General features: G+C 40.9%; 1 protein-coding gene and 3 non-coding genes across 4 annotated transcripts; all 4 read left to right on the top strand.

The window, feature by feature from the left end:
- The first annotated feature begins 5473 nt into the window (after nt 1-5473).
- RPS12 (ribosomal protein S12) lies at nt 5474-10503 on the top strand. Its single transcript, XM_063309831.1, has 6 exons — nt 5474-5511; nt 5659-5702; nt 7078-7194; nt 9276-9378; nt 9659-9760; nt 10419-10503. The coding sequence occupies exons 2-6, from the start codon at nt 5689-5691 to the stop codon at nt 10479-10481; spliced, it is 399 nt and encodes a 132-aa protein (XP_063165901.1). The 5' UTR covers nt 5474-5511; nt 5659-5688; the 3' UTR covers nt 10482-10503.
- LOC134488676 (small nucleolar RNA SNORD101) lies at nt 8612-8685 on the top strand. The gene has a single exon (XR_010066996.1). It is a non-coding gene; the product is annotated as a small nucleolar RNA SNORD101 (small nucleolar RNA).
- LOC134488705 (small nucleolar RNA SNORD100) lies at nt 9498-9587 on the top strand. The gene has a single exon (XR_010067022.1). It is a non-coding gene; the product is annotated as a small nucleolar RNA SNORD100 (small nucleolar RNA).
- Nucleotides 10084-10210, top strand: LOC134488698 (small nucleolar RNA SNORA33). The gene has a single exon (XR_010067016.1). It is a non-coding gene; the product is annotated as a small nucleolar RNA SNORA33 (small nucleolar RNA).
- Nucleotides 10504-11610: the final 1107 nt, after the last annotated feature.

Raw genomic sequence — 11610 nt, 5'->3', positions numbered from 1 at the left:
AAAAAAATGCATGGGTTATCTAGCCTAAACTGTATTCTAATGGTCATTTGGAAATTCAATTGTGTTTATATATTGCACTATGCTATAATATGGTTTAAGTTAATGTATTGAACTGTGGTTAGTGAGCCATGATTTCTGGCGTAGTGAAGTCTGAATTCTGCCAAATGCTTTATGCAACAAATTATGATTGCCTAAGGTGATTTGGTGGGGCCCTACATTTTAATGGGAATTTTCTGCCCTTCATTTTAATGGATGTGTTCACATATATCAGTGAATGGCTTGTTTATCCACAGTGTCATTAATCAATTACAACTGATTTTAATCACAAAGTTTGTTTTACAAACTACAGTATGCTCACTCTGTATTTTAAGTCAGAAACTAAACCAGCCACATTATGGCCAATGTGCGAGTCCAAAATTTGGCTGCCTGACAGGCTTGTGCATGGTTAACAATTATGTTGTTGTTGTTTATTCATTTACTCACTTACAACTCTTCGTGACTTCATGGACCAGCCCACGCCAGAGCTTCCTGTCAGTCGTCAACACCCCCAGCTCCCCCAGGGACGAGTCATCCATCCACCTTGCCCTTGGTTGGCCCCTCTTCCTTTTGCCCTCCACTCTCCCTAGCATCAGCACCTTCTCCAGGGTGTCCTGTCTTCTCATTATGTGGCCAAAGTATTTCAGTTTTGCCTTTAATATCATTCCCTCAAGTGAGCAGTCTGGCTTTATTTCCTGGAGGATGGACTGGTTGGATCTTCTTGCAGTCCAAGGCACTCTCAGAGTTTTCCTCCAACACCACAGTTCAAAAGAATCGATCTTCCTTCTCTCAGCCTTCCTTATGGTCCAGCTCTCGCAGCCATATGTTACTACTGGGAACCCCATTGCTTTAACGATGCAGACCTTTGTTGTCAGTGTGATGTCTCTGCTCTTAACTATTTTATCGAGATTTGTCATTGCTCTTCTCCCAAGGATTAAGCGTCTTCTGATTTCCTGACTGCAGTCAGCATCTGCAGTAATCTTTGCACCTAGAAATACAAAGTCTTTCACTGTTTCTACATTTTCTCCCTCTATTTGCCAGTTATCAATCAAGCTGGTTGCCATAATCTTGGTTTTTTTGAGGTTTAGCTGCAAGCCAGCTTTTGCACTTTCTTCTTTCACCTTCATCATAAGGCTCCTCAGTTCCCTTTTGCTTTCAGCCATCAAAGTGGTATCATCTGCATATCTGAGATTGTTAATATTTCTTCCAGCGATTTTAACTTCAGCCTTGGATTCCTCAAGCCCAGCACGTCGCATGATGTGTTCTGCGTACAAGTTGAATAGGTAGGGTGAGAGTATACAGCCCTGCCGTACTCCTTTCCCAATCTTAAACCAGTCCGTTGTTCCGTGGTCTGTTCTTACTGTTGCTACTTGGTCGTTATACATATTCTTCAGGAGGCAGACAAGATGACTTGGTATCCCCATACCACTAAGAACTTGCCACAATTTGTTATGGTCCACACAGTCAAAGGCTTTAGAATAGTCAATAAAAAAGAAATAGATGATTTTCTGAAACTCCCTGGCTTTTTCCATTATCCAGTGGATATTGGCAATTTGGTCCCTAGTTCCTCTGCCTTTTCTAAACCCAGCTTGTACATCTGGCAATTCTCGCTCCATGAATTGCTGAAGTCTACCTTGCACGATCTTGAGCATTACCTTACTGGCATGTGAAATGAGTGCCACTGTTCGATAGTTTGAACATTCTTTAGTGTTTCCCTTTTTTGGTATGGGGATATGTTGATTTTTTCCAGTCTGATGGCCATTTTTGTGTTTTCCAAATTTGCTGGCATATAGCATGCATTAACTTGACAGCATCATCTTGCAAGATTTTGAACAGTTCAGCTGGGATGCCGTCGTCTCCTGCTGCCTTGTTATTAGCAATGCTTCTTAAGGCCCATTCAACCTCACTCTTCAGGATGTCTGGCTCTAGCTCACTGACCACACCATCAAAGCTATCCCCGATATTGTTATCCTTCCTATACAGGTCTTCCGTATATTCTTGCCACCTTTTCTTGATCTCTTCTTCTTCTGTTAGGTCCTTGCCATCTTTGTTTTTGATCATACCCATTTTTGCCTGGAATTTACCTCCAATGTTTCTAATTTTCTGGAAGAGGTCTCTTGTCCTCCCTATTCTATTGTCTTCTTCCACTTCCATGCATTGCTTGTTTAAAAATAATTCCTTATCTCTTCTGGCTAACCTCTGGAATTTTGCATTTAATTGGGCATATCTCCCCATGTTGCCTTTTGCTTTCCTTCTTTCTTGGGCTACTTCTAGTGTCTCAGCAGACAGCCATGTTGCCTCCTTCGTTTTCTCTTTCTTTGGGATGTATTTTGTTGCCGCCTCTTGAACAATGTTGCGGACTTCTGTCCATAGTTCTTCTGGGACCCTATCTACTAAGTCCAGTCCCTTAAATCTATTCTTCACCTCCACTGCATATTTCTTAGGAATATTAGTGAGCTCATATCTAGCTGATCTGTGGGTCTTCCCTAATCTCTTTAGTCTGATCCTAAATTGTGCAAGAAGAAGTTCGTGATTTGAACCAGAGTCAGCTCCAGGTCTTGTTTTTACCGACTGTATAGATGTCCGCCACCTTTGGCTGCAAAGGATGTAGTCAATCTGGTTTCGGTGTTGTCCATCTGGTGAAGTCCATGTATAAAGCCATCTCTTAGGTTGTTGGAAGAGAGTGTTTGTTATGCAGAGTGAGTTGTCTTGGCAAAATTCTATCAGCCTATGTCCTGCTTTGTTTTGTTCTCCCAGGCCATGCTTACCTGTAATTCCAGGTGTCATTTGACTGCCCACCTTAGCATTCCAGTCTCTTGTGATGAAAATAACATCTCTTTTAGGCGTGTTGTCCAGTAGGTGCTGCAGATCCTCATAGAACTGCTCTACTTCAGCTTCTTCAGCATCTGTGGTTGGGGCGTATATTTGGATCACTGTGATGTTAGATGGCTTGCCCTGAATTCGAATTGAGATCATTCTATCGTTTTTTGGATTGTATCCAAGCACTGCTTTAGCCACTTGACTATTAATTATGAAGGCTACTCCATTTCTTCTGTGGTCCTCTTGTCCACAGTAGTAGATGTGGTGGTCATTTGATGTGAAGTGGCCCATTCCAGTCCATTTCAGTTCACTGACGCCCAGAATGTCTATCTTTAATCTTGACATCTCACCAATAACCACATCCAATTTGCCCTGGCTCATAGATCTTACATTCCAGGTTCCAATGGTGTGTTGATCCTTAGAACATCGGATTCGCTGTTCACCACCAGCACCGTCGGCCGCTAGCCGTCCTTTTGGCTTTGAGCTAGCTGCATCATCACATCTGGGGCTAGTTGAACTCATCCTCTGTTCCTCCCCAGTAGCATTTTGACCATCTTCCGACCTGGGGGTCTCATCTTCCGATGGTATACTGACATATCCCTGGTTGTACTGATCCATTTAGTTTTCACGGCAAGAATACTGGGATGGGTTGCCATTACCTTCCCCAGGGACCGCATTTAGTCTGACCTCTCTGTCATGACCTTCCCATCTTGGGTGGCCCTTCACGGTTTAGCTCATGGCATCATTGAGGTGCTCAAGCTCCAGCACCACAACAAGGTAACAATCCTTTGCTGAAGTAACAATTATGACTTACTGAAAGTATCTAATCTTCCTGGTTCCTACAGCAAACTGCACCATATTACCTGACCACATGGGTTGAGTTTGCATAATAAATGTGATGTACTAGTTTGTGTTTCAGGGAGTCATGTAAATACCCCCATTTACTTTGGTGGGCCAACTTTTGAAATAGGACGCATAGGATTCTACTCCTTCTGTCAACATATTTACTGTAGCCTTCACTATCTACTGAAATAAATACCACTGAGTTCCAAATTATAACTTATTCATAAGTGAGCTTTCTATTGGAACCTTACATGTTTATGTTTTACAAATTCATTCATTCAAATCTCACTCAAACCCCTAGCAAAAGTGTCTTGACAATTTGCAACAGCTGGTTTCAGTTGCTTTCATGCAAAGGGCTCCTCCTAGTGCAGTGTTTCTCAACCTTGGCTGCTTTAAGCTGTGTGAACTTCAACTCCAAGAAATTTGGGAGTTGAAGTCCACACAGCTTAAAGCAGCGAAGGTTGAGAAACGCTGTCCTAGTGTTAGCGATCAAATGCCATTCTATCTTCCTCTTAAGAGGGATTTTTCCTGGGAGGGAAAGCTGGAAGCATCAGTGACAAAACACAAGATTATAAATCCAAGACATCATCTGGAGTTCCAACAACATTTTGTGAATGGGATATACTTCACTATCCACTAACCACTTTGTTTAGAAGTACAATTCCTTCTAAAACTTATGTGTGTGTACTGTGCTGCGCTCAGCAGCAACTAAAGCACCTTCAGCAGCATATACTAACCTTAAAATCTGGTTTGGGATTAAGGCACGTTGTAGGTTTGAGCAATCAACAGAATTATCCATTTATTACCTAGTAACACGATTTTTAAAAATCGAGTGTGTTTTTAAAATAGAAACTATAATTATCATGTTAAAATAAAATTTGCCAGCTGTGGCACGAGAACGTAGCTGTTGATATGTTTGACTATGAAAGCCCCTACACCTAGTTCAGCGGTGGTCCCATAACAAGGTCACTCTGTGGGTTTTGAATACCTCAAAAACAGTCTTCTTCCCTTTTTCCAAGTACAGCAGATTTCAAAGGCAGTCTTCTTCCCCTTTTTCCCCAAGTAGAGCAGACTTTCCTCATCCTGTCAGATACCTGCTGTCGACTCACATCCTCTTGAAACTTAACCTCAAGCGTTTAATATTATCTGTTAGCAGGCAAACATTAAACAACAACTTTTCTTATAACTACCCGGTCCCTCAGTACAACCTTCAAGCACCGCGCACCCATTTGCTAGCCTCAGTATTAGGCGGAAGAGCGTGAACGCGAGCACGAACGAAGCGCAGTCCAGCGCGCGTGCACGTGTTTACTGCGATTTTTTTGAAAAGGAGTCAGACAAAAAGCTCATTTTCGAAACGAAATTGATCAGGATAGAGTTGGTAAAACAGTAAAGTGAAAGAAATGTGGCTTGCCCCTGATAATTTATACAGGACGAATGCCATTCAATTTATAACCGGCACCGCTTCAACAATCAAAAACTCGTGAAAGCCAGCCACCTCGCCCCGGCTTCCGGGTGCTGCAATAGCCGAGCAATAGGCTTCCGGCAGTAGCATGGCCACCTATTGGCAAAGCTCTCACTGCCGTAAAGATCTCCGCGCCCTGAATATGCGACCTTCGACTTTGATAGGATGGCGTCCATCTGTTCCGCGTTATCGCAACACTTGCAACTCCGAGAAGTTTTACCCCCCTCCTGCCAACAGGCAATGTGGTCAGACACCTATTTTCAGAAGTGCGAGTGGGTCCTTGCGGAGTTAAAGAAGAAACGAGAGGCTCCACCTCTTCCTTTTCATCAGCTACTCGTGGAAGCCGTAAGGTAAGAGGGGGCCTTGTTAGGCCTGGAGTTTAGGAAAAGGTTATTCGTTTCTTTCGCTCTTCCTGGTGGGGAGACTGAAAAGAGAGGGTAGGAAGAGGAGCCTTGGGTGTATTTTCCAACGTTTAACAGGGATTTGTCTTCTTTCAGGAACTCCGGGTGGGAGCATCACCACCAACCATGGCCGAGGAAGGGTAAGTGTGCGCGAGGCGGAGTTGCTGCGGAGACGTTGGAATTCTGTCCCAGGAATCCACGAGGCCACCTGGGACTGGCACGCGCTGCCTCGTTCCGCCTTGTCCTCGTCAGGCGTGGTTCCGTGTGTGGAGCGCAAGGCGCAGTCGCCTTGCTCCACGTGGCGGGGCCTAGTGCTTTTTTTCCCTGCTCTAATTGCTGAGAAAAGCTAGTAAAATAATTGCTTCTTTTTCTCTTTTTGCCCGCCAGTGACTTCTGTAATCGCAGCGACGATATTTTCGAATGTGTTTACGTGATATATCTGTGCAGTGTTCCTGTAACTGAGTTGTTGATTAATAAAAGGTCGCAGAGCGTGCCTGCGCGAATTTATCTGCTGTGGGGTAAAAACTGTTTGGACATGAGATTTTATCACTTGTGGGCAAAAAAACAAGAGCAAAATACTAGCATTTTAAGAAGTTTCAGCTGCTTTTTACTGATGGTGGCTCAAGTACAGAGATGGTGTGTTAGCTGTTTCGATTCTGCCGTTAAAATTTGGAACCTCTGCATTCATGAAAGAGTTTTCATCACTTTTCTGTAGGGGTGGTGGGGAGGTACTGCAGCATTTGAGATGGAATAAGGACTGGATAGGAAAGTTTTTTTATGTAACTTATATGGATTAAAATGGAATAGAAGGCTATAATACAGCCTGCCTCAACTCTTTGATCCTGGAGGAACCCTTGAAATATTTTTCAGGCCTTGGGGAGCCCCTGCACATTCATACTGAAATGTAGGCCAGAAGTTACAAAATTACTATATTTGTTTCATGTGTCGGCCTTTATATATGCATTAACAGTGTTCTTAAACTAAAAGAATGAAACTTACCTCTTTAATGTGAAGTTGCCCAAATTTGAAATAATTTTTTAAATAAATCTTGATCTCCTAGGGAGCCCTTAGTGACCTCTCACGGTACCCTGGTTGAGAAATCCACTACAATGTAAAAGGAAGTAACAGAAGCCAAATTTACAACAGCGTTGAGAAAAAGTAGTAGAATTACAGTTTCAGAGTAATCTTAACCATTTTCTTCTATTTTGCATGGAAATGCCAGTCTGCTTTTTGAGAGTTACACGTCTTTTGTGTTTTATGTCCAAGCCTTGTCTAAGGATACTGCAATCATCAGTATCCTTCCAGAGTATGAAATGTATTTTTCTCCCTAATTTCTAACTAAGGACTTTTTAAAATTTTCATCATAATTCATATCTGTTCTGATCTTGCACATCATTTTCATCCTTCAGAACTTTTATGTTCTTGTGATTAATATTAACAGAGTTATGATCAAGGTTATAAGGAATTTCTATGTGATCTACATTGGTTTGCTTATTTCATATTTTGTTTATGTAGCATAACTGCTGGAGGTATAATGGATGTCAACACTGCCCTTCAAGAAGTGTTGAAAACTGCACTTATCCATGATGGGTTAGCACGTGGAATTCGTGAAGCTGCCAAAGCCTTAGACAAGTAAGTGATAGGTATTAGTGTTAGGCTGTCTCCAAATCAGAGAGATTTTTACAGCCCATTGCTTTGATTTCATATGAGATTCATGTTGGCATAATGGTAGATAGATAATAGCATAAGGAAATTTTAAGGTCTATTAGGGCAATTGTTCTGTTACCAATATGAGGTGGAATCAAATATAGGACTTAAATTGCAAACTTCCCTCCTCACATTGCAAAGTAGTAATTGTCACGATTAATTGGGATGTGTTGTAAAAGTTTAGTGTAATGGAAAAGATTCATACAAATTCATGAGCTTTGTTTAAAGGTGGGGTAAAACTTTCTATGAACCCATGGCTTGTGGAGCTTGATGTTCTTTGATTTGCCATGTTAGTACACATTTTATAACTGTTTGAAACTATGTCAGCCTAATATGCTTCCATAAATAGATTTCATAAGTATATAATGATAGATCAATTCCATATTTATTTGATCTGATATTATATAATGTCCACTATCAGTTGGGTTCAGTCTTACATTCCTGGTACTGGAAAAATTGGTGTAGGTCTGATCTTCCTTTCATTTGCTATGTTTTCATTAAAGTTTATGTCTTTCAAAATGTTCTGAAAGACTGGAAGATGCTCCAGAATGAAATGTACAGAACCTTGGCAGTTATACTGGAAAGGGGTATAAAACATACTGCTGTTATTGCTTCCTCCAGCAGTATTCTTTTGTAGACCGGATTCTAAAGACGTGCAGCTGTTTGGGCCCAAAATGAACAATATGATCTGGAGGGGGTGTGGTATGGCTTAGAAGCTACTACTTTTCCAGGGCTTGTAGAATAGTCACAGGAGACAATATATAGTCTTAGGAAAACCTTGTATTCAATAACAAGATGCAATGGTTACACACCATCAGCACCTCCATAGTTCAAAATATATTTTCCTGGGATTGTGCAGCACCCTATATATTAAGGATCTGCAGACTGTTCTATTACAAATCAGGCACTCTTGAGCAGTCTGTGCATGGATTAAAGCACACATGCTTTATCTGTGCACTAAGCTGGAGCACATCTATTTGGTCTGTGGACAGAGATGGCTTATGTGTGCGGGTAGGTTTGTTCCGGAATGAGAGAGAGGGGAAAGGAGGGCCAGCAGTATGCAGTGATGGTGAGGTAAGACAGGTCCATTGGGTGGATGTGGGAAAGTGATAGCAGAGAGGTAAAACTGCTCCATCAAGTGAGTGGAGTAATTATAGCAGGGAAGGAAGGTGTTAGGAAGATGGGAAAAGAGCCAGTCGGGCTGAGCTGGTGTAGTGAATGGGGGGATATATTTCAGATACCAGTCAGATGTTAAAGATGATATAATGACATACTAACTAAAGAATTTTAGAAGGTGGCTAGATGAGCAGTAAACGGTGTATAATATTCAAAGAACTACAGTGTTTGAATGATGACTTCATGAAAGTCGGATACCCCTTCACTCTTTTTATGAGTGACAATAAGAGTCTGACAAACCTGTAGAGAGGAGTTTATTTTGTGAGTGAACAAGCCAGGAACAATAGCACAAACTTAAAGGAGACAATTCTTTTTGAATGTCTCTAAATGGTGGGTTCACCCACTTCTGAGTAGTAAACAAATGGATATTTTTTTTTAAAAATGGCTTAAACATTCTTGACTAGAACTCTAATAATTTAAGCATTAGAATAGCAGTGGTGTGAAATTCACCGGTACAACAGTTGAATGATACTGATTTTAACTGTAGAATTGTATGATGACTTTTCATTATTGTTTAAGATAAAAGTAATATTTCTAGTCACTAGATTAGTAGTAAAATTTCAGTGAGTTAAACATATTTAGCTTCATGCAAACATTTTAGCTGTGCCCCATTCTTTTGCAGCTTTCTATATCACCTTTCCAAAATCTATTTCTGTGGGTAAAGTAGAGCTAGGGGACGATTGAAAATTATGACCTGGGCTTTGTGGGTATATTCTCCTCTCTCTCCGTATCTCCCACCTTGCAAATAACACTTTTAATCCATGCTGCTAGGTTAAGGAAATAGATGTACATAGTCTTACCAATTTTATTTGATACTCTTTTCATTTTAGACGCCAAGCCCATCTTTGTGTTCTTGCATCCAATTGTGATGAACCTATGTATGTAAAGCTGGTTGAGGCTCTTTGTGCTGAACATCAAATCAATCTGATAAAGGTAACAGTTATTATTTTGTTTAGAATTGTTGATGCGAGACAATCAAGTAGTAGCTTGTAGTAAAAATCATGCAGCTGCTCAGGATGTCTTGGTTAAAATAAGTTAGTAATGCTGTTTGTGCTGTACAGTGATGATAACTTGGCTCCCTCTGCTGAGAAGTATGAGGAAAACAACCACAAATTGTTACCCTATTTGTCTGAGTGTACAGCTACCTTTGATTCTGTTCTTTACTGTCTTGTACTATGTGCACTTCTAACAAAATGCAAATCTCTCTTGACAGGTTGATGATAACAAGAAGCTTGGTGAGTGGGTAGGTCTCTGCAAGATTGACAGAGAAGGAAAACCTCGTAAAGTTGTGGGTTGCAGTTGTGTGGTTGTTAAAGTAAGATAACAGCTATTCTTTTTATTTTATATTGGTTGCATTTATTAAATTGTATACTTTCACAGGCTCCTTAAAATGGCAAGTGCTACGTCATAATCTTTGAACATTACATTTAAAGTATTAATTTCTGCTGGGCTGCATAGAAGTTGCTCCTTTGCTCATAAATAGTAGAGAAAGGTGGAGAAATCCTTTTTTTGAAATGTTACTTTGTCTAGACAAGACAGTAAATGTGTGGTAGGGACATAAGGGGAACTTTTCTTTTTTTAATGTTTTATTCCCTTGCAGTCTTCTAAATTACCACCGTTGTTTAGTACACCAAGGGGCTGCCAGTAAAACAAAATCTGCTTAACTTATTAATGTTCTGCAGAAGATCATTGCTGGCAATAATAATGCCAGAGTACGAGCCTCAAAGACTTTGTAGTCATTGAGGTCCCAATAAAGGCCACATTGGTGTTCTATGGATGGATTTTTCTTTAAAGAATATGGTTAACGATTGTTAACTAATAACTGCATTATTAATCTAAGTAGCCCTTTTTCCTGATTCTGCAGTTATATCATAATAGATCGCTAAAGATTTAAGCACTGGTCTGGACATTATATGGGTGATTGTTTAAATCCACATAATTTATTGGGATACTAATACACTGTGTTGTTGTAGGACTATGGCAAAGAATCTCAGGCCAAAGATGTCATCGAAGAGTACTTCAAGTGCAAGAAATAAATAAAATACATTTGAGCTGACAGTATTTGTATTTTGCTGGTTTATGATGGGTCTTTGAATTATTATAATTATTGAATTATTATAAACATTATCCATTATAATGTTTATGATAGACCTAATTATAAAAAGACTGATGTACGACAAACACATGATCAATGAAATACTAAATTTATCAGTGATAAAACTATATAGTCAGATGGCCAAGTCAAAAGGCTTTTTGAAATACAGGCAGTCCTCGCTTACTGACCACTCTCAACAAACATTCAGAGTTGCAACAGTGCTGAACAAGTACTTATGACCGGTCCTCAATGTCCCGGCTTTTACAGTTCCTTCCTTGTTCTTTTGCTATCTTTTCTTGCTTTTCTAGATTTTTTAATAATGTATGCTAACTATATATGTTGAATAAAGTTCTTAATTTTAAAAAAGTTCCGGCTATCACAGCACTCCCACAGTCACATGATTGCAATTTGGGTGCTTGGCAACCAGCTGGCACTTAGGATAGTTGCAGCGTCCTGTGGTCACGTGATTGCCATTTGTGACCTTCCCTGCTGGCTTCCCACAAGCAAAGTCAATGGGGGAAGAAGGCAGGGAAGGTTGCAAGTTCTGGTAAGTCACCCCCCCCACCTCCTTGTGTGCTGTGCCCACCTTCCCTCAGCCTACCTGCACTTGCATGGACCCATGCCCTCCTTCCCTCAGCCTCCCTGCCCTTGTGCCACAGCGTCCCCTCCCCCACTTCCTTGTGGCCTTTATAGGGCTTTCCTGTGGACCCCCACCATTTCTTGCTTAACCCATGCGTCTTGGGGTTACCAGGGTAACTGGGACTGCCTGAATTGCCATTGCTAAGTGATGTCATATGACATTGCACTTTATGACAGCATTGCTTGGCAGCAGCAATCCCAATCACAATTGGTCATAGCCTGAGAACTACCTGTACTTCTAAGGTCGTTTTGGAATGTAAGGGGTCAGGGCCAGATGTACTTCTGGAGGCATCCTGTTGTATAACCGGAGGGTGTGTATGTATATTGATTTTTGGAAGCTGAAAGGAAAAATAACCACAAACTGGCTTGTTGGAAAAAGTTTGGAGTCTGATTGAAGATGGACATTATCCATCCTCAAAACATTGCCATGT

The sequence above is a fragment of the Candoia aspera genome, chromosome 1 (genome assembly GCF_035149785.1).
Source record: "Candoia aspera isolate rCanAsp1 chromosome 1, rCanAsp1.hap2, whole genome shotgun sequence".
Lineage (NCBI taxonomy): Eukaryota > Metazoa > Chordata > Lepidosauria > Squamata > Boidae > Candoia > Candoia aspera.
This window is presented reverse-complemented; position numbering and strand designations above follow the sequence as displayed.

Coding starts and splice junctions, on each gene's coding strand:
- RPS12 (XM_063309831.1), top strand. Junction 7,195..9,275: donor GCTGCCAAAGCCTTAGACAA/GTAAGTGATAGG, acceptor TTTTCATTTTAG/ACGCCAAGCCCATCTTTGTG. Junction 9,761..10,418: donor GCAGTTGTGTGGTTGTTAAA/GTAAGATAACAG, acceptor GTGTTGTTGTAG/GACTATGGCAAAGAATCTCA.